This window comes from Nyctibius grandis, chromosome 1 (genome assembly GCF_013368605.1).
Source record: "Nyctibius grandis isolate bNycGra1 chromosome 1, bNycGra1.pri, whole genome shotgun sequence".
NCBI lineage: Eukaryota > Metazoa > Chordata > Aves > Nyctibiiformes > Nyctibiidae > Nyctibius > Nyctibius grandis.
Window position 1 is genome coordinate 116,984,357 of NC_090658.1, and position 23,204 is coordinate 117,007,560.

Below are 23,204 nucleotides of genomic sequence, written 5' to 3' on the forward strand. Positions count from 1 at the left end.
GAAATGCGAAGGCAGGCATTAATTCCCTCCTCTGCAGCCTGTGCTTTCTTGCAGCGGGCGGAGACGGATGCTCAGGTGCCGGCTCCCCTCCGCTGGCTGCTACCCGGACAGTGCATGGAGCCGCGGCCAGACCTCCCCAGGGGCCGTTATCCACCAACCGCAAAGCAACAAGGGCCCAAAGTGCTAATAATCACAAAATTATGTTTTTTCCAGGCACGTGATCAGCACTTGCATGACTCTGTGCAAGGGCAAGTGCACCTGAAAGCAATTTTCACAAATTCTTTACGCAGAGACGGATAACTCATTGCAGGGGACTGGATATACTGCCTGGGGTCAGGATGTCTTGACCTTCCTGTTCTGAACATCAGGATTGCTGTGACTATAAATATAGTGATTATAAATTCTGTGATTATAAACTTTAATCATTATGCCTGAAAATTTCCCTGATAGATCTCTACCTCAGACCGATTCTTTTTAACTTTCTACCAAAACAGCTCAGCAATTTCTGAAAATTATTTTAGAGTTCTCCTTCATATTATCTGCTCGGGTTTGTTTTTATACAACGTTTTCCACCAGAAACTTGAAATTTGGCAGCATGTGTTCAGGAACTGCTTTATACCTCCAGCTAGAAAGTACATAGCCAAGTTATAAAACTCAGAATCAAAAAATGCCTCTCCACCCATGAGCAGCAAAGACTTCAGAGTTTGGCAGCAAACCTCTATGAAGAGCCTGTCTGTGCTGAGAGTACACTGCTGTTTTTAGACCTTCTGTGAGATCGCACATCCAGTGTCTTGCCAAAACACTGCCCGAAACGAGCTAGTAACACCCTTCCTACCGACGGCAGCAACTCCACGGACCTGCTGGGAAAACACGTGGCAGCAATCCTCCCACGCAGCGAACCTCCAAGTGCTGTCGGCGGGCGCTGCCCCAACGAGGAGCCCAGGATTGCTCTCAGGTTGCATCCTGAAAACAGGGCAGCACGTTCAAAGCTTGTTTGTATCCTTGAGCAACCGCTATAACTCAAGCGTCCTTTTCTTTTACATTATCTGAGTAGGGATTTGATATTTTTTTTCTGATCATGGGAATTCTGCTACTGACTTCAAGTGAACGGGGCATGAGTTTTTAATAAGGAAAATGCTTAAACTCAACTGTGTATGCAGAGCATTTATTCCTAAGTACAGGAGGTCTGGTTTGAGTCAATTCTGATACCACAAAACTAAAGAAGTCTCATTTACCTGGCTCAATACTGAGAAAGGAAGCTGTTTACTATTATTCATATTATTACTATTATTTGTATTAAATTATGTATGCCCTGAATAATAGACTCTTAAAACTTTTAAACACTGGGGATAAGGGTGTCTTCCAGAGGCACACAGATGAAGTCCTGAGCTACGAGTGTGTCTGCCCAGTGTAACACATCACCTTGCAGAACAGGAACAGCTGAACAGCTGTCCCACGTACCAGGAACAGGGTCTCTCAGAGCAGCTTTCTACCTGGGGGACCAGACGCTGCCCCTTTGGCAGAGCTTTGCAGCCCAGGAACACACCTGTGATCATCATCTGAACTAGCTGGTGGGGTCTGTCTGCTAGGTATCCCCGACACTCACTGAGCATCTTCTCAGTGGGAGCCCAAATCTACAACAGAAGCAGTCTGTAGGCACAAAACTCAGGGCTTCTCATATACCCAAAGGGAAATGAGAATAAAGGCTGCTTTGATCCTGGAATCTCCTTAGATTTTGGTCAAAACCTGGTTTGTTTCACCATTTTTTGGGTAATATGGGAGCATTCATGCATAATTCATGTGTCCAGATGTATTCATAGAACATGTATATGTTCAATTACACATACTGAGTAAATGACAATTGAAAAAAATCCTTAATGTTTTGTCAAGCAGAGAGAGATTTATTATATTGAAACTGTAAAGAACTTTAATTTCACCAGTTGCCTGAAGACAAAATAGGACCAGCATTATGTACAAGGAAACGAGGAAAGAAAACAAAAATAGTACAAAATGTTGGGACAGTTGTTTGAATAAAGCTTTCATTAAAATTATCGGGTTTATGTAAATTCTTAACTAGGCTACAAATCAAGCACCAACATAAAAGTACACAGAAAGGCAATGATAAATGGCTGGCCACTTGGCTGGCTGTGTCAGTCACACAGTTCTGATCCTGTTACCAATTACAGGCAAAACACACAGTACGGCCATAACAAGCAGCGCTGTTGTTGTTTGTCTCAACAGAGACACTTTGCATAGCAAACAGAAAATAATGGGAAAATGGTATACGCAGAGAATATTCAATATATGGTAATAACTGCCTCTAATAATCTTGTGATAATTTCAGATCCAATTTCAGCAGCCACTGACCACAGTCTCATGGCTGATGATTTCCTTGACGGGTTACGTGATGCAAAAGTCCGTTTGCAGTAAGCATGTAATTCCATCCTCCCTTGCATGCTCAGCGGTGGGTACAGATGCCTTGTGAAGAGACTTAAACCAGCATGGGAGGAGGAGAGGCTGAAATAATTTGAAAACCATTTCCACCCCCTTAAGTGGCTCTCAGGACTAGCAGTCACTGTGGTAAGGTGAAAACCATTTGGCTGTCTTTAGGGACTCTCCTTCAGCGGTGAAAGATTTCTCAAGATGTTTTTGAAGATCTGATGAAATTTTATTTGGAGAGGATTTACAGCAGGGAGGTTGGCCAGCGGGGGCTACCTCATTTCTTCTGCTAATTATATGATACAGTAAGAAAAATGTTTTCTGTTCTTCCAAACACCTTCTTAAAAATGGTTTCTTTTCAGTTTCATTAAATCTCCATCAAGACAAGAGATCCAAAATCTCTCCTGGACACAAACCTGGGTTGTTGATATACCTGTTACCAGGATGAGTATTCACAGGCTTTGAGAGGACTTTGAGCTCTTTCACACTTTCCTGGGGCTGTCAGACATAACTTCCAAACACCAGAGCCACTTGACACCCCAACTGTTACTCTGCACAGGGACATTTAAAAATAGGGCTGTAATAACTTTACTTAAGACTCACCCTCAGTAGGAAGGAGAATAATTGAAACATTATTAAGAAAAATTCATTACAAGTTAGCTGCAGGCTGCCAATTAGGCAGGGAGGTGTTGTAATTTCTTCTTCACATACTATTAAACCTACTTGAGAAAATTCTTCCAAAAATGAGGGGAAAACCTGTGTTTTCCATTAGCTTTAGGAAAGGGTAAACACATGCACACAAACCCAACTTTAACGTTTCTGCTTGCATGCCCACCTCTCAGCTTTCACCGGAGGCTCCCCAGTGCTCAGACTTGCTTTGCACTCACCATCCGGAATAAATTTTTATCCTACAATTCCCAACAAAAGTTGCAGACTAGCCAGGGGTACGCTACGCTTGTCAATGCCATGTGCTCTCCTGACCGGAGAGACCTGCCTTCCCAGTCCCAGCCTTCTAGGACAGCCATGTTTCCCTGGGGAGACGGCGACTGCTCATCATCTGAGGGCAACAGGGGACACAGAGACGTCATGGGTGAACATGAGAACCTGAGGGAGGGAATACTCATGGGTTACAAGCTCCAAAAGACCAAAAACTTCTGTAGTCCCACAACTAAAGTCCAAATCTGATATTTTGCTCAGTTTCCCCTACAAAATAAACTCCTCCTCTCTGGCCTTCCTGTGCTTTTATTTATATAGTAATAAAAAGACTCAAAAAGAAGCCTCTTTTCTCTGAACCTACAACTCGGCAGAGATTCTCAGGTGTGGGGCCACAGGCCACTGCTACGAGAGGCTGCAGAAATAGCATGGGATGTGTTTGCAGCCACTCTAGTTTAGGTTCATTTTAGCCATCACTCCCTGTTTCTCTGTACTCTCCATTTTCCCTGTCCCACCTCTCCTAAAGCCCATCCAAGAGACACCACCATTATTTCCCAAGGCTGCCAAGCAAACCTGCTCTGGCCTGTGGTTAGAAACAGAGGTCTCCAAAGAGCTCCTGCTCTTCCCTGAACACAGCTCCTCACAGCATGCACGCTGCCAGCCAGCAATGAGACATTCATCACCAACTCACTCACCTTAAAATTGACAAGGATTAATTTTCTTGGACTTGGCAGCCCTTTTTTCTCATTTCTATCTGCATCAATAAAGCTTTTCAAGAAAAGGCAAAGGAAAGCATTCATATGCATAACTACTTTTATTTAATGTGCTTGTTCCATTTCCTTCAGCGTAGCTTTTTTTATATAGTTTTATGCCTAGATCTCTGCACTGATAAACCAGCTGATTTTGGCAGTGGTATGTGTGACATCAGATACCAGCTTAGTGAAGAGAAAATAATTATAACAGCTGATGCTGTTTGTGAGAGTTTTTTAAGAAGATCAATAAGGGCAGGAGCACTTTGACTTTTCTTATGGTTTCTCTGGCAACCAGGGGAAAAAAACATAGGTAAAATTACAGTCCCATCACGCTCCATGTGCTGACAGTACATAATATATAATTGCATGCTTCCCACCAGGAAGCTTACTTAGTATAGGCCTATACAATCTTTTCTCTCGCACTGTTTTAGGTGTTTCGTCATTTCCACAGCTTTCAAAGCCCTGAAAAATCAAAGAAAACAAAACCCCTTGAGTTGGTTTTGCCATTGCCTGGCTTTGAGAGCTTATGACAGGACTAATTCAGTTTGTCTGGCAGCAATAATCCTAGATTATTCAAAACTAAGAAGAAGTGGGTGTGTAAATCACACAGTCTTTCTACAGAGACTTGTTTTTGTGGTTTGCCAGAATCCTCATCCTACTAAAGGATGACCTTCAATACTTCTAGAGCATCCTTACTTCTGAAAACACCTGACAGGCTACTGATTTCAAAGAAGAGGTGGTGGGCCAGCATCTTTCTTTCAGCATGCACTTTCCAACAGCTTGTGTACAGCAGTCTGTCAACCCCACGTGTCTGTCTGTCTGTGTTTTTGAGTTGCACTGGTCTCACAATTCAAGAATACCCTGGGCTTGCAGAAGGTACTCAGGGGTACCTGTAGAAGCACTGACACCTTGTTGTGACTTTCTTCCCCTGCAACATTTCTTCCCCTGCGATGTTTCTTCCCCAAAGGGAAGGCTGCTGGGCATATAGCATAGCCTGTCCTAGTGTTTGAAAAGAGAGGAGCTGGATAAAGCAACATAAAAGCTTGCAGAATTAGCTTCTAACTTGCAGAAGTAGAGGTCAGGATTCGAAGCTCTTGTCCTTCCCCTCCACAGCAGCTCCCCAGTCTCCATACACAGTCCCTGCCTTGCCTCTGTCCCACTCAGTACTTTGCCAGTGGGACACTGGGGTTCCTCTGAGATGACTGTTTTGGAACCCAAAACAAGTTCAGCTCCTAAACCTGCAAACAAGTATCTCTTGAAATAAGCAGTCTAATTTCTTAAACTCTTTACAGAGCTCTCTGTGAGCCAAAGAACATGTCAAACCTAATGAAACTGCAATTGCTTGGGGCTATAGAAGTCAAATGCAAACTCTTGCTGAGGCCAATGACAGCATCAAGAGCTGAACTTTAGCCATTTACCTCTGGATATTAGTTTAGGACATCTGAAGAAAGAAGTAGATAACAGCAAAATGAAGATAAACTTGCTGTAAGCGGAAGATCACCTCTATAGAAGGTAAAGATCCTCTCGAGGCAAGTGTGTCTCTGTGGAACAGAAAACCCTGGGAAGAGGAGCAAGTGACAGCTTTGGGTACCACAAAATGCTTGTAAAAACCTTTAGGGCTTTTTTTTCCTCCAGTGCCAAAAGGTGCTCAATTGATTACTTAACACTGGGAGTCAAACGAGCACCCTGGTGCTCTGCGACAAGCTTCTGTGTGTTTCTGGGGAGGGTCCTTGCACAAGGTTGGGGCAAGGCTGTCTCCTGCCAGAAGTCCTCAGGCTAGCAGCAGCTGGGCCCTGGCTGGGTTAATGCACCCGGATGGATCACAGGAGGAGGCTTTGCTAAGCCAAATACAGGTGGGACCTGCTCTGCCTGTCCATAAAGTATCTTGCTGATGCTGCCTGCCTACAGCTTCCCTGCCCATAGTCTGGGATGCTGTTTTGCATGAGTTAAATATAGTGCAGCCATTGGAAAAATCACTTAAAGCAAAAAAGAAAGGGTTGGCCTCTACCTTCCTTTGCCTACCCTGCAGGATAGGAGGCTAAAGCATGAATAGGAAGCAGTACTGGTGGTGGAAGCAACCAACTGTTTTCAGACCCTGTCCTTGTTGCCTATCCTCTTCTTTTCCTTTGCAGACATCTCCTGTTCAAGTTTCCTGGACATCTATTTTCAGTGAGGACACACACCACAGGACTGTGCTCAAGACAAGCTAACCCTGGTCATTGAAAAAAGAGCTTTATTTTGTACTGTATCTTCCAGGTTGTTTTTTTTGTTCGCATCAGAGTATTTATTTGCAAATCTGTTTCTCAGGTAAATGCTTTTGAGATACTGCTTCAACTGTAACATCCAGAATTTGTTTTTTAACAAAGCAGCTCCCTTTTTCTTCATCGAGACATCTTGTAACCTCTAAAGAAGCAAGCACATCTATTGCTTTAAGACACTTCATGAATCCAATCTCCTTTTACTTTTATCAGAGAGCACTTCAGATGTCTTTGGGATGTTCTACATTTGTTTTCTCTCTTCTTGTTCTATTTGTTTAGTGACAGAAATTAGAATTACAAGCATTAGCAGGATCGCTTTATTGGCTGAGGATCAATACTAGATTGCTTTTCTCCCCCTGCAGCTGACAACTCCATCCTCCTCTGACTTCAGAAATATTCATCAGTTACAGTCATTTTACAGACTTATCTTAGTGTAATGAAAAGCTTAGCAGACACAATGCTTTTCATGTATCACCTCCTTTAACGCTGCCTTTTCCTTCCTGTTGGAGGGACACAGAGATGGCTGAAAGTAACGTTCTGTGGAAAGTTACAGACATAATTCAAACCAGCAGAGGCTTAATGTCATCCACACGTTGCGACAGACTTAAAATAGTAGATAAAACCTTTATACTACAAAACGATAGTTTTCTTTTTTAGCGTAAACAACTCCAGACATTTGGCCTCTTTATTTCCAATGTTAAAAAGCTGCATGTTGCAGAAGTGAAGGACACACAGTGGTTCAGAAGGCAGCTGGGCTTTGGTTGAAAATACCGAAAACTGACAGTGCAGGTTACGGCATCCCCTGGTCCGGAGCTGCTGCCGGCTGTGCCTCCGTAGCAGGGCACGTTGTCACAGAGCTAGTGGTTTCTATAGCAGCGAGCGCTATATAAAAAGCTTGACTTTTCCCTCACCTAGGTAATCTTTACGTGATGTAAGGAAGTTGGGAGAGAAGAGGCACAAACCTACATCTGTACGTGTTGCAGGCGGGCTCTGAGCAAGCATCGCACTGGAGGCTCTGCGAGGATCAGCTACCCCTTGATTTCAAGATTTATGTTCCACTGATGTCCGTAGCTATTATTTTTTCTGATCATTTCTATCAGGGAAGAAGTACCCTGAGGATTTCCCCATTTCCCAGCCACTCCATATTAAAACCACCTCTGTTCCTCGGCTCCCTGTGCTGATGGGGGCTGTTCCCAGTGCTCACGCCCATAGGCACAGCCCTGCCACGGGTGCCACACAGCACGTCCCCCAAAATATTTATCAGTACCCCCCCCCACCCCCGCTACAATACTACCCCAACACCTCCGCACCTGCCTCCCCCCACCCATGTCCTACCTCACCCCATGGCTCCCCCCAGGCTCTCTAGCCCTCCCCAGGACTGCCCCATGCTCTGCCCCACAGGCTTCCCACCTCTCCAGTACCAGCCAGCCAACACCCCCAGTCCACACAGAGATACACTGTGCCCACCACCGCCAGCCTGAAAAGTGACCTCACTCTGCTGAGCTCATTCGGGTGTACAGCTATAGGGTACCCTGTATCTGGCGGCCCCTGTTTCCTATATACATAGTCCCTCTGCTGTATATGCTGTCCAGAATGAATTCAAGGGTGGCACCTGACCGTCAGTTCTTCACCCCAATACAGAAGAGATAAAATAATATTCTACCAGGTACATTTCATCTGTATTTATAGATGTCTATACATCTATATATCTAATACATCTGTATTCATAGATGTCAGATTTGCTACTTAGATGATATTTTTAAATTCTTACCGTGTGATGACACGTTGCTACATTTAGCATGTTGCTTAAGAATCCTGAACAGCATCGCAACACAGCTTCGTGTGCTAAAGCAACCATTTTTTCAACAGTGAAGCCAGGTCACAACCAGTGAACCTGCTGGTTGGCCCAGTTTTGGTTGGGATTACACATGCTTCATTTGTCCAGTGATATCATCAGAAACTATGTCATCAGCTGGCCAGATACCACATTTGTATTTAAATTAAAACATAGATATCCCACAGTACACACAGGCATGAGCACAAACCAAATCAGAAGCACATCATCACATATCTAACCCTGTCTTGCCTCCAAATGAGCTTCTCCAGCCACTCTATGTGCCAAAACCCACGAAGGCCTCACCAGATACAATATCCTCCAAAACAGTGACTCCATCCCAGACATACCCTTCCCCTGACCATGTATTCTGCACCACTGGCCAAGTAAAAAGGCAAGCCAGCTGAAGGACCCACTTGTATGGGTGAAGTCTCTAAGGAATGATTACCCTTTGGAATAAAATCTTGCCCGTTTGCATATTTTAAAAAAAACAACCCAAAGCACAGCTAGCAAGAGTGTCTTAGTATCAGCTGCAGAAAGGAAAAAAATGTCCTTTCCTGGCATATCCTTTAAAGGCCTAAAATCCCCCTGCAGCTAAGATTTTCAGAGGCATACAACTTACTCCACTAGCTTTTCTCGAGCAAAATGTCCAGCTCAGTCAATAGAAGTTTTGCTTGAGTAAAAGCTACTTTAACCAAAAGGTGAGGAAATCATAAACCGACAGGTTTGGGTTTTCAAAACATACACAGAATTGCTCCCATAAACAAAGGGTGTTTTAATATTGATTTTAATGGGAGAACTCATATTCTGCTGAGTGCTTACATGAATCCCTCAGAACTGTCAGGCACTTTCTCGTACGATAAGTCAAAAAATACCCTCTCCCTACTGAGTGGCTGTGATGTATTATTTACTGGCAGCTTTTAAAAAATAAAATTATTCACCATTTAAATATTGAGTGTAAATTTGTCTTTAACTTATCTGCATTAATCCTTTTGTTAGTAAACCATTTAGTGTATGGGTTTAGAAGATTCCTCAGGACATAAATTTCCACAGCACAGACGTTTATTTGAACTGTAAACAGAAGCTGAGGGTTGCTATGGTGTGATCTTTTGCTCAAAGTCTATTTACTTCTCCCAGCTAACAACAATACCAATAGCGGAGTCCATAAAACAGAAAGTATAAAGTAAAGCAGCCGTCACACACCATGGCACTGAGGAGTCCTTATTCTAAGGAAATGAATTTGAACGCTCACCATAAACAAAGGTATGTAGAAAAGCAACTTAAACTTTTTTTTAGGTTAAAAATGGTATTTTAATCTGTATTTTGTGATAAAAGCTTTAAAAAGAAGCAGCAGTTTGAGGAGTCTGCTCTGACTGTTGCTGTTTTCTCGTCCTCTTGCAAAATTGGAGGTTTGTGCAAGTTAAGGCACGCAGCCCAGGTGAATATTCACATTATGGCAAGTTAATGAGACCCTGGAGGAATGGGAACAGGCAAAGAGCAAAGAGATACAGCACACAGATGCTTCTTGCAAAATCCCTAAATTAGCCTTTCGCAAGACTATGGTACTATTTTAACTACAGAGCTAGTGCAGGCTATTTTCGAAATGGATATTCTCATTCACCAGCAAAACTTCCAGCTCCCATGAACTGCTCTCCTACAGAAACTACCAGTATAAGAAGGTTTCTGCTTTTTATTTTATGCTAATGGCATAGGTGGTTTTCATAATCAGACTTGCAAAAAAGGCAGTCCAAACACATCCTTAATTCTCCAATTGTCAGGTTCAAGTATATAAACAAAACTCTTACAAAAGAAGAATGGCTGGAATTAAGAATATAAACCGTATCAAATAGAGGAGACAAAACACATACTTTTCTCCAACACAAGACTGGAAATTTAAATCATTTCTTCTATGAAGTCCCACCCAAATTCTCCCTTTACTCCTGGCTAAGTCTCTTTTTAAACAGCAAATCAGAAACAGAAAACATCATGCAATATAATGCAATCATTTCATAATAAACTTCTTCCACTAAGGCAGGGAATGCTTCCGATTCCCATGGAAGGCGCTGGCACTATTTTCCTAGCGTTGGTGTAGTTATACCCTTCTCTCATGTTAAGAAATCTCATTTTTGACATCTGCATGTAGGACTCCACAAGGGTACCTCCGCTGTCCTTACAGGTAATGGAGGTCTAGGGAACACATCTACAACAGCAGGTAGTGTGGATCTGTGGAGTGAAGCCAACTGTTGTTAAGGTCTCACAAGGACGTTTAATCCACCCTGAGGGCCAAGGGCTGCCTGCTCTTTCCTGGTCCAGAGTGTTAATGCCCATGAGCAGCTGGAGGGTGGCTGCAGCTTGCCTTCCCCAGCAGCAACCCAGGAGTTTCCACAACCTGCACATTCCAAGACCACTCCGTGGCACAACCCAAAATACAGTAAGTGGAAATGACTGGGAGATTTGCTTGAAAAACACTCTTAACCGGACATCAGATGTGAATATTGATGCACTCATAGACATCCAGTGCAATGTGACAGCCAGATGTTCCTGCCTTTCCTCCTGCTGTTGCAGAAAGACATAGGTCTCTTGCAGGTTTGCTATGGATCTGCTGGCCCTGCATGGATTTCTCAAGTATCCTAGGACTTTCTAAATGGCAGTAGATGCCTCTGTGTGTGACTAACTCAACCGACTCAACTAATTTTGCACAGCTTAGTCAACCTTAAACAATTTAGAATACATTTAAAGAATCCTTAGCATGCATAGCAGACAAGAACCAAGATTTGCAGAATGCTCTTTTCATGGTTTAAACTACCAATGACCTAGAATGCTGCAGCAGATCATCAAGAATGAAAAAGCGCATCTGAATATCTCTAATTTGGTTGCTATCTGTTCCACTCTTAAAAACATACAGAAGCCTTGAGTGGTCTGCCCAGAAACCAAGGATGCAGGTAGCCCAATATCTCAGAGCTCTCAGATTCCTGCTGTGGAAGCTGTAGGAGACCTCACCTGACACAGGGTTCTCCATGCTGTCAGGCTGCTGGCTTTACTCTGCTCTCTGTCCTGGGACTCCAGATCCTGGAAGCATTTCGGAAACCCTGTTTCTCAGTCATCAAAGATTCAGTGACCTCATTATATTTCAAGATGAAATATTTCAGGTTGAACAGGTCAACGATTTTCCACAATTTCATTTTTACTGAAGTTTTTTATGACATCTACATGGAAGGGGCTGGTAGGTGCACTAATATCAGTGCTGTGATCAAAGCTGGATTTTTAAAGAAGGTATATAATGCTCATACTGCACGTGTGTAGATTACATGGGTAATTCACACAAAAAGTAGGATAAGGTCTTGCCCTTTTCTCATTAAGTGGTCAGTTGTAAGAAAGTAGGATTTTATGATAATTCTGCAACTGTATTTTTAATTGCATAGCTGCCTACTGCTTTGGAAGCTTTCTAAACTTAAGTAGTAACTTAAGGAAAAGGTTTCCTAAAAACTGGGACCTGTTCCGAAAACTGGAATATAGCCCGTTCTAAAAGCCAGCCTCTCATTCTCTTCATTAAATCATAACAGGATCTTTAACGAAGCATCTGCTACAATGGAAGTCCGATCTGAAAGCTGTTCAAAGTCCATTTGGCTGCTCTGGCTGTAAGGTCTCCGGCCGCAGCTGTTTTCCTTTCAGTTCTGAGCATTTGCATGTGAACTGTTGCACAATTGAGCTAAAAATACAAAGCTCCAAACACACCCAGGAAGATTTCACGTTGTTCGGCTGTCAATTTCTTCAGGGAGCAAAAGTTTCCAGCTCCATAGCAAAACAAAGCAGCTCTCTACAACCGTAGAAGGAATAAGGCTGAACTGAACCACAGAGCCGTGCAGCTGATCCAAGAAAAGAATGGCAAAACGGACTGTGCTTTCCCGGTACACTCTGTTACTTTCCTTTCTAGGTCTCATGGAGCATCTGTCTCATTGGGCATGAGTGTACGTGGTCAAATCAGGCAGGGACTGAGAAGGAGTCAGGTAAATATCTGACAAATCTGTGTAACACAGGCATGTGACCGGTGATCAAATCCTGCTCAGCCTGGAGCAGAGAAGGCTGTGGGGAGACCCAAGAGCAGTCTCCCAGCACCTGCAGGGAGGTTATTGGAAAGACACAGCCAGCCTGCTTACAGCAGTGCCTGGTGGAAGGCTGAAATAAAATGGGCACAAGTTGAAACAAGAGAGGTTCTGACTGTATATAAGGCAAAACTTCTATCATGAGGACAGCCAAGTGGTGAAATGCATTACCCGAAACGGTTGTGCAGTCTCCATCCTTGGAGGCTTTCAAGACCAACGGCATAAAGCCCTGAGCAGCTGGTCTGATGTCATAGCTGACCCTGCTCTGAGGAGCAGATTAGGCTAGAGACCTCGTGAGGTCCCTTCAGACCTGAATTCTATGATCTCAGGAAACTTGCCTCCATATTCCAGCATGTCAAAGAAAAGGCTATACACAAAACCCCCTACATCCAGTTATGGGAACATCCTGCCTTTAGGAAGAACTTCTTTGTACTCCCCAACAGTCAGAGTAAGCCAAACATCAGTCTGAAGCGTGATTTAACACTAGCTTCTACATTTAAGAAGGAAACCTATGCTAATAGAAAGCTGCAATGAAGATGCTAAAAGCTTTGATGAAAAACAGATAAAGCTTATGATTGAGGTGTTCAGACAAGGCTTCCCAATGTTAGGCTCTGACACTTATCTTGAAAAAAAACTAAAAGGAAGTAACTCAATTCTCAGCCAACAGAACTTGCAACAGTTAAGAACTTTTGAAAAAAACAGGTCCCTTTCATTTAATAGCCAGAGACACAATTTAAAATAAATTTTAGGTACCCTGATTTGAAAGCTTTTTCTAACTTGCAGCAGAGAATTTTTGGCATCTCACAAAAAAGGGAAAGTTAATGTCCTTTCTGAATATGGTGAGCAGATGGTAGATGAAACATTTAGTGTATTAAAGTGCAGATCAACAAATAGACTCTTAGCTGCTGGAGGAGATACTGAAGAAACAAAGAATAATCAAAAAAATAACTGAACAGCATCTTGAGCATTGAAATATATAATGGTATACACCTAGAATATTGTAATTCATGGGATAAAATACTTCTATAAGTACTACAGTGCCCCAGGTAGCAGAGAGAGAAAATTTAATCTCTCTAGTACTTGTGAAGCAGCTTCTCGTCGGCTGTTATAAACTGACCTGTAAGCTGATACTGTTAACAGACGCATACCACAGGAGCGCAGAAAAGCAGGGCTACGCCAGCCTTCAGAGGTCAAACTGCTGCCTTAGGTACTGAAGCAGGATGAAGCACAGCCTTTTCAGAAGTACTTAATCACTTCGTACACTGAAATTCTCTTAGACCTGTTAATGTACTGTGCAAGAAAACAGCGAGGATGAACAGACTAGAGCCGAGCTCCACTATGTGGCTACCAGAGCTCCCTGCCGTGGTGAGGATGTGACTTGAACAACTCTGACTAACGAAGACAACTTTGGTTGTCCATTCAAGATTGCACTTCTTGACAGGATCTAGCCTCTAAGACCTAAATTATGTGAAATACCCAATGAAAACATTCTTCAGTCAGTGAGGAACACTTCTTATATTTATAGTTCTTTCTCCTCAAACCAGATACTTGTAAACATCCCTACTCACACACAAGCCCTGCAGCACTCCCTCCCTGAAATCCCATCACCTTGCTCAGGTGGCAGGTTTAAGCAGAAGACTTTAATGTAACAACAGGCCTGCATATGCTATGGAATAGCTCCTGTTTAATATTTTTTTCAAGTAAACAGTATTTTTTCAAATAAATCATTTTTACTTCAAATATAGCAACTGTATATCAGTAGCTAACATATTTTGTAGCACTCATATTTATATTAAAAGAAAGGGATGAAAAAATTCATGACAGATTTCTTACAGTCTGCATTACAGCTTTGATTTTATTTTGAAGTGTCAGACTCTGTGTCACTGGAAGCAGACATTCCCTCGCTGGTATTTGTATGCTGCCGACGCAACAGACACTCAACTTGCCAGGCTCTCTCAGCACAACTCCATTAAGACAAGAAAGAAGTTTCTATTTTTTTATGAAAGCTACAGCAAAACTTAACACACGAGGCCTTTAATCAAGCAGCTACATAATCATTTAAAAGGAGTTTTACTCTAAACTGGTAGTTTGCAGGATTTGTTTTCATTTGGGCTGCATATAGCAACCCAAGGCACTCTGCTCCTGCCAGACCAAGACACAGTATCTCAGCAGGATCTGTCACCTCCGGGCTTTCTACGGCCCTTTGTGGTTAACGCCCAGAGCTGGTCAGAAAGCGCCGCAGTAACGCTCTGCCATCCGTCACTTCTCTGCTGGGTGCTCAGTGTCCTCTCACTGATCATCTAACACCCTCCTCTGCTAACCATCGCCATGACCCATCTTCCAGCCTGCAATCTTGACTTCACTGACCTTTATTCGAGGAAGATGATGACGACAACACAAATGTCACTATTCGAGGCAGACAACACTGCTCATACTGAAAGATTTACACGGGGGTCTCCGTCCCATTCATGAAATGGCAGAGATCTTTCGAATAGTGATCTGCTCTGAAAAGCTCATCTTTGGAGAACTGCCCTCTCCTCCAGCTGATGATCTTGCTCCTGCTGCTTATTCACACATGACATATACACTGCACTTGTGTTTTTAAATGTGTATGTTTCTTAAATTTCTGCACTATCTCACAAACACAAAAGATTGCTTTGCTGTCCTCCAAATCACTATCACACCCCTTGGAAATTTCTTCTTCACAGATAATGTGATATGGCTGCGATCTTTCTTCTTTCACAGCTGGGCTTTTTGAGAGACAGGCAGGCATACTACGTCTCTTCTCCTAAATTCAGCAGCAGATTTAGGAGTGGGAGAATCCAGAAATCCTTCTAGCTCCCTCTTCCATGGTCTGAACTGTATAAAACATGGCATGAACATCTGGCAACACTGTCCTTGAAGTTTAGAAGACATAACTTTTGCAGGGAAATATCCCAACATGGTACTGACTTAGGAAAAAAGTGCAAACCAACACTGGATGTATACTGCAGAAGACTTGGATGTAAAGGAGAAATCTGGGAAATGCAAATGAGTTAAAAAAGATTTCAGACTTTATTGCTACAATTAGGACCACATGGGAAAATCCGATCAGAGTCTCACTGACTTTGACAGCGCCCATTCTGGACCAACATGCACTTCCAATCAAAGCAACAACACATTAATCTCTTGTTGCTATTTCCCTTCTGTAACTGATGTATTCTTGCATTTAATCAAGCAATTTCCATTAAGTTTTTCAGCGTTTTGGAATAAGCCTCTGAAGTCCCCATCTTCCAGTGAAATCAAAGAGAACTTCTGAAGCTTCAAGAAGCTTGTTACTATAAAAAATAAAATCATTTTTAGAAAAAAAATCTCAGGAATCGCCTCTGTACCAGGACATAAAATAATGGCATACAAAACCTGATTTTCTTAACTACTGCTTAATTTAAATAATCAATTTCCAGAAATGTGTATTTTAAAAATACAGCAGTGCATATAAAGTCAAACATTAGCTCAAGTCTTGCATAACTGATACTGCAATACCCTCTTGTGGTCAAATAAAAATGGTTTATCTGAACACCTGAACTTTTTCCTCCATAAAAAGCCTCTCCAGACATTTTTTTTAATTTGACAGGGGGAAATAACTCACATATTTTTTCACAGACGAATTTGTAGTGTGTACCATCACTTTTCTGCCAACAACAGAAGACTAACCTCAGTCAAGTTCTTACCCAGAATGATGGGCATTGACACTGCTTGTCAGATAGATAAACTAATCCCAAAACAAACTTCTAAGCAGAGGCACCATCTCCTTTAGTGACACTCACAACTTTTTTCAAGTTTACCATCCCCAACCAGAAAAAATAAAGATGCTACAAATTTACCTAGATGCATATGGCATGACGCCACAATAAGCATCAACCTATTCTACTACAGGATGGAAAGAAGTACACAGTATATAAGTCGTACCAATTCAAATGAGCTCCCTGCTTAAATGCCCCAAGTTGTTACAATGAACAAATAAAATGCTAAACTGGCAGATGGTAACTTGAGGGGAAACAGTTCAGTATCTGCAGTAGTTCTGCTGAGCTGTTAATCCAGTAAAAGGCCTAAATGGGCTACTAGTATATCCAGTAAGGAATCCAGAGTAACGCCAAGAAATGTCATCCTTGCACTCACTTTTATGTGCTTTAATGGTACATAACCACTCCCTTCATGACTTCTGGTCCCAATAGAAAATGGGATAATTTTCAAAATATCAGCTCTTTGTGATCTGTTTTTGGAAGAGCAGCTACATTTTAAAGTCATATTATTACAATATTTTTAAAAACCCAACTTACTTAAACAGCCATGATCCCATTCCCATCTATTATTTCCAGAGAAATGGCTTGAACACTAGGAAGCGTCCAAGACCTGCATGTAGGCTCATAGCTTACTTTTGTTTAAAGTCAAAAGAAGTCCTGAACAGTTAAGACTGACTTCTCTTCTGAAGTTGTGGGGTCTCAGACCAACAGATCTGGCTTTAATGTATGAGTTCATTTTCAGTAAGATGTTCTGAGAGGCAGTTCATAGCCCTGTATTAAAACCAGGGCAGTTACAACTCCTGCATCTTTGCAGACACAACTCAATGGCACAGACTTAAACACCTGCTTGTAATCTTTCCATTCAGTTTATTCAGTGGCTGCAAGCAGTCATTTGGAAGCTATGTACTCAGCTCAATAACCATTTTCAGTTTATTACTAAGTTTAATTTGCAGAAATTGACTTGAAGGAAGGATTAGAATTAAAATAAGAACTTTGTAAACAAGAATTAAAAAGCATTCCATGCACAGGAACAGACTTCCCATCAAGATCCTTTCCTGACCTGATCAGGAGCTAAAATCCCATGTGTGCTGACTAATGCATTGGGTCTTCCAAATGTGCCTCAGCTTTTTTTTTTAAATGGTTAGACGCTGCTAAAACCACATTCTGCAACCAGCTGCACATGCTCCAACTTGGAGAGGACCCTGGAACGAATGCAGCAGGATAAGCATATTCCACAAGAAATACAGAGACAACTACCAGGCCAGGTTGGCAAACAGTTCATTTCTTCAGTTCATGATAATGCTGACTGGATACATGACTTTTTTTGCTTTTTGGCTGAAAGAGATGTTTAGATTTACTGTTTAGATTTCAACTGTTTAGTTTTCAACTATCTCAGAAAAATAAACAAAAAAGCAGTCTACTAAAATTTCATTCAAGCCCAAAGCAAACATTGTGATTAGAGGTGGAGTTTACCTCTTCTTAAGTTATGTTACTGCAATCTTCAAAGTCAGAATAATTTTTGCAAATATAAGAGTATTTCTTGCTCAAATATGTCTACATGAAGTGTTTGGATTGTTGTACAGTTGTAACTGTTTTAAAAGAAACTATTTGCCAAATTCAGCATGGATTTCCCAATACTGCAAGCAAGTAAGTTTGCAAAAAAAAAACCCTAAAAAAAGTCAATTCAAAGTTCATTAGCATTTACCAGGAAGATAAGCAAGAGGCTAGAATTCATCTGGAGATAATCCACACTACTCAAAAAAAAGTCAGAGAAGAATTTCAGAGGAAATTTATATTTCCTGCAAGGTCACAAATACTTGAGGAAGTGACTTCACACCACAAAAGCCCAACAGGCTGACTGCAAAGACAAACACTGACATTTTTGACACTGTTTTGAAAATTCTCACTTTGTACACTAATAATCCTTTAAAGTTACTTAAAAACTACTTCTTACAGTTGCTTAATACCTTCTGCAGAAATCTCTGAGTACTTAAAAAAAGGACTTTTGATGACCTCTGGCTGCTCTTTTTTAAAAATCTGAAAATAAGGAGCTTTCAAAGCACAGATTCCTTGAAATACCCTTTTTTAAACAAACAAGCTCCACCCCAAATAGAGCTCAAGGCCCCAGCAGCTGTCCCACAGGGTCTCTGCTCCCTTTCTGGTGAATATTCATAAGTCAGACTTGTTTCCAATGGAGACAGTAAACACAGCAGGGAAACCTGCAGCTTTCAGGAGATTTTGCTTCTGCTACATAACCACGACAAAAGTCCTCCTGATATACTCGGCAGCAATCTCCACAGTACCCTTTGCTACTAAACCAGACTTTATTGTTCTGAGGATTTTGAATAGAGGGTGGTCCCAGCTGCAAGCAGCAGTAATTGCCTCGTAAGCTCACAGTTTGCTGGTTACAGCTGGAGATCCGATGGCTTTCAGTAATAGTAGTTTCTTACAAAATTGCTGTTACCATGAAAACTCCTTCAGCATTCAGGCAACGGAGCAACATAAAGCAGTAGGAAATGAGCATTAAATAAGAGGGAAGTAAAACAGTGCCGAGCACTGCCTGTCAGTGCTGCTGTGCACGCTCATTTTCTGAAAGCACTCCAAAACAGCAGCTAAAAGAAAACGTTAGGAGAGAAGAAGCTTTGAAAGTACAAACAATAGCAGGTATAACTTTCCTAACAGTCACAATATACTGGGGATACAGTGAGTCTCAACATGGACAAGTTGGGAAAGGGTTCCGAATTCAGGAGAACTACCTTAGTTAGGTCTTGGCAACCAGCAACCACACCTCTGGGGCAACCGTCCTCAGCTCCATCTGTGTCTCTCGGCAGCACCCAACCCAGAAGACTTGTCATTGCACAACCGGCTGCTCTGGTCTGGGCAGACGAGAAGGCAGCACTGCAGCAGGACCAGGTTCAACAGGATAAGATCTGGAGAGAGTCTGTGGAGGCTGAACAGAGAGGAAGAAAAATCTGGTAAGTCACTTGTTCCAGTTCATGCCTCTTCTACTCATCTTGACAATGGTACTGATGCTCCCTGACAGTCTTAGGGCTTGATCCAAAGCCTACACTATCAAACAAAATCTTCTGCAGGGACTTTGGATCAGACCCTAACACCTTTCTTTCTAAGATTGTATTATCTCTGTTTTCCTTCACTGGACAAAATCTATGCTAATATCTCCCGGCATGCTGGGCTTAAGCTGTAAAGAGATGCAAAGAATTGCATGCTAAGTATCTTTTAGCTTTATAGGGATTCCCACAATGAAGATATAAATGTGCCAACCTTTATAATTTATTGCAGACACACTGATATTATCACCTCTTCTCATATTCTTGGAAATGGCTGAAATGGAAGCTGAACAGAGTGTTCTGCCAAAATACGATTTTGTATTCCCAATCTTTAAATCTACCGAACATGCCCCATTGTTATAGTGTTTCAGCAGACTGAACTGCACACATACAGCCTAAGCTTTCACTGTGCATACACCAGTGACCCGAAGGAACCCGAAATTAAGATCCTCTCTGTCTCTGCCACATATCTTCAGTTAAGTGTTTATGTTCATACGTCAGTACACAGCATGAGCATGTCTATTAGAAGAATATCCTTGGTAAAAGCAAAATCAGATCCAGTTCCAACTGCATATTAGCCAAGCTAAAGGAAAGGGAGGAATAAGAACATCACTCAGGATTTTTTAGAATGGGAAAAGAAACCATCTGAAAAAGCCTCTCCTCCTCAGCCTACTGGAGGAGATACAAATCACAGCTCTGATTTCCCCAGAGATGCATTCGCACTCTTGTCTGGCTCCTTTTACCTGAGGGAAAGGCTGATGCCAGGATTCTACTCACGCAAAGCCAGGGCTGTGGTGGCAATGTCACTCTCTCCCAGTTGTGTACTCAGACTCTTCCCAAATGGGCCCAGCATGTTCCATACCCATTCCTTAGCTAAGGCAGCAGGAGGAACTCTCTGTGCCTGCCTTCTGGGGTTCACAGTCATGGATATTGGTGCAAACTCACTTTCATGGGTAAGTAAGGCAACACACCATACAGCTGATGCATGTCCTGCTCTTCAGTCCCAGCTATGAAGAAAGAAACTCTTGTAAAAGTGTAGGACAAACATGTGAAGGACAGATGCCTAAAGCTGGATTCATCAGACTACATATGCCTGCAGAGAACTGTCCTTCAGCTCCACATCCCCATCCCAAAAACAATGATGGGGAAAGGCTGATACGTGTTGGTGGTCTGACTTGAAGTACATGTAGGTACATGTCTGCAGCCCAAGCATTTCTCAGTAATTAGCACCATCCAGTAACACCCAAATCTGGTATGTTCAAATAGTGGCTGTCATAGCAAGATAAAAAATTTTAGGACCTCGAGGGTGTGCTGGCATATCAAGACATATAATGAGAAACACAACAAGCATAGATTAGCTTTTATTTGCACCTAAGGCACATGTGCGCTGGACAGTGGAGTGCAGCACGGAAACCCAATGCTCCTAGCTCCATGTTGGTACGTAGCTGTGCTGTATAGACAAGCTCAACTCAGAAGTATGTACAGCTTCAGCACAAGGTCAATGAGCTTAGATGCAGCAGTGCATAGACACAGGTAACCAGCTCCGAGAGTCAATCCAGGTGTCCCTTGAGCCCTGCTGCAAATACAGGTGTAGACAACTGTTTCCTCTATTGACTTCACAGCACTCCTACAACAGCAGGTGAAATATCATTTTCTCCATTTCAGGCCAGGGAAAGCAAAGGACAGAATATCAAAGGACTTGCCCTGTAGTCCCACACCAGATGTAGAACAGAGATGAAGAGCAAAACTCAGGTCTTCTGATTCCTCCATTTGCTCCTACCACAGCTGCCTAACTACACAAAATACCCCTGGGACTGTTTGCCTGAAGCAAATAACACTCTGTGAATTCCTACCAGGGATTTCTGCCAGCAGAATATAGGTCATTTAAAAAATAAGAATCTGTGTCTTACTCGAGGCATGGGACAAAAGTTTGCTAGAGTGACTCTTGACTTTGCTAATTTATCTGCATTTGCACAAGGATTACACTGTGGACATGTTATTCTCATCTTCGTTTAACAAAAATCCCCACTCCTCATGTAGTATGGGCTCTATATGGCAATAAAGAAAACCCTGGGCTTCACCACAGAAAAGACAGGTGTCAGTACAAAGAGTTTGCAGGTGTAGGAGCTGGGCTGTAAGTATCCAGTTGAGCAGTTGTTAAACAGGCATTCAAATACAACCAACATTAACTATTTTATTTAAACACAGAAAATTTTACACTCCATTTTTCACTTCTATTCCAAGGTACCAGAACTGGAGTTTCCTAAAGGACTATGACCAAATGGTAAGTTTCAAACAAACATCCAACTGTAACCCAGGCTCTTTTTAGTTTTCATCAATTTGAGCGAGGCTAATATTTCAAATTGAAGCATGCTTTGGCATAATTGGCAAATGCTTTAAGACTAAAATCTTTAGGAAAAATAAAAGAGAAATGAAGTGCCACTCATCTGCTACCTATGCCACAAAGGAATGTGCATGTGTTTGATCTGTTTCAATATTAACTGAATAGAACGACAAAGTGCTAGAAGAACCAACTTCCTAGGAAGAAATTTGTAAGATAATGTCATCATGCTGAAATCCAAGCCACTTACTCAAATCAAAACAAAAAATCTCCCATGTCATGACCATTCCAGAGCAGGCTAACTTCTGTCCCAGCTGACACTTCATGCAACACATTTGAAAACGATTCATTTCCCTGTGCTATCCTACTCCCATGGAAGATGACAGGAAAAACCAATCATTTTACTGTATTTCTGCAATGCTTTCACATACATTCAGTATGACCTTTTTAAGTACATCCAAATTCTAATTTCAGAAACAAAACTGCTGATATTAATAATAATCTCAGTAACTTGTATTTTTGTAACAAGCAATGGATGTAATTCTGCAAACTTATTAATGGTCTGTTTTATCCAGGGTAAGAAAAAGGAGCAGAAGCCACTGCCAAACTATATGCCTGTGTTCTCAAGCAAAGTTCCCAACTCGACCAACCAGACTATTGGCAGTCGAATGAATACTGAACTTGGCAGGGCTCTGGTAAACATGGATTACTTCTTCAGCAGTGGAGCACGAAAGATGAAACTTGAGGGTGAGCTCCAGCCTTCCTAGTGCTTCAGTAAAAATGCAACAGTAACAAAGCAAGCTGAATGGTTCTAGCCAACAGATGCCACAGCATGTAAAAAATTCCTCAATCTTTTTCTCAGAGAGACCAATACTACTGTCTAGCATGCATTTTTTTTTCAGAAGCGAAGATGGATGTTGTCCAACAATGCCGTAGGAGACAATCCTCTTTGTATTTGGGGTAACTGGGCCATATACAGAGAGTTAGGACCACAGATCTCATCCATCTTCCCATGCAAGTCTACAGTAACATTGCCACCAACATCAAAAAGAACAAGATTACAGTCAAAAGGCAATTTCTTCCTGAAATTTTCTCTCTTGAAAATAAACAATTAAGGAGGACCAGCTGAGATGAGTTCCAACAAAAAACCAAATACTTTCAACTCGTTGGTGCAATAAAATGCAGCAGCTTGTTGCATTTCATGTAGTTAGCCAAGGATTCATCAGCCTCTGTCATCTGCATGTTTAAGCTTGCTCTAGAATAAAATTTAAGGCATGTAAGACGTGTTCTGTGCTTTTCCGCTCCTCCCTGCTGAGGGAAGGAGATCAAATTTTTTTCACACTTTTTTTCATTTTTGTTTCTTCAGACTTGCTGCTCTCAAATTCCCTTCTCTTACTCTTTTTTCTGGTTTAGCTGATGGAAACTCACTGACAAGGAAGCAGGCTTTCACATTTTGCTTTGAAGGTGTGTTGGCTCAGCAACCTGTCTCACTCTCTTACGATCATCAACCTTGAATTTAACAGGTTCATAGTTCCTAAAATCTGTGGTTGCCCAGGGAAACCATCATTGAGTTAATCGATGCAATACCTAAAGCCTGTTCACTACTGCATCTTCATTACATAGATGCAAACTTTGTTTATGACCCATTGTTCTGTAGGGAAAAAGCAGTAATCAGCAGAGCATGGAGAGTGTAC

General features: G+C 42.0%; 1 protein-coding gene across 1 annotated transcript; it reads left to right on the forward strand.

The window, feature by feature from the left end:
* Nucleotides 1–18,810: 18,810 nt before the first annotated feature.
* CIMIP5 (ciliary microtubule inner protein 5) lies at nt 18,811–22,277 on the forward strand. The gene is made up of 3 exons (XM_068415914.1): nt 18,811–19,076; nt 21,414–21,453; nt 22,086–22,277. Exons 1-3 carry the CDS (start codon nt 18,817–18,819, stop codon nt 22,275–22,277), a joined length of 492 nt encoding a protein of 163 aa, XP_068272015.1. The 5' UTR covers nt 18,811–18,816.
* The last annotated feature ends 927 nt before the right edge of the window (nt 22,278–23,204 follow it).

Coding starts and splice junctions, on each gene's coding strand:
- CIMIP5 (XM_068415914.1), top strand. CDS start 18,817: ATGGACAAGTTGGGAAAGGGTTCCGAATTCAGGAGAACTACCTTAGTT. Junction 19,077..21,413: donor CAGAGAGGAAGAAAAATCTG/GTAAGTCACTTG, acceptor TTCTATTCCAAG/GTACCAGAACTGGAGTTTCC. Junction 21,454..22,085: donor TAAAGGACTATGACCAAATG/GTAAGTTTCAAA, acceptor TGTTTTATCCAG/GGTAAGAAAAAGGAGCAGAA.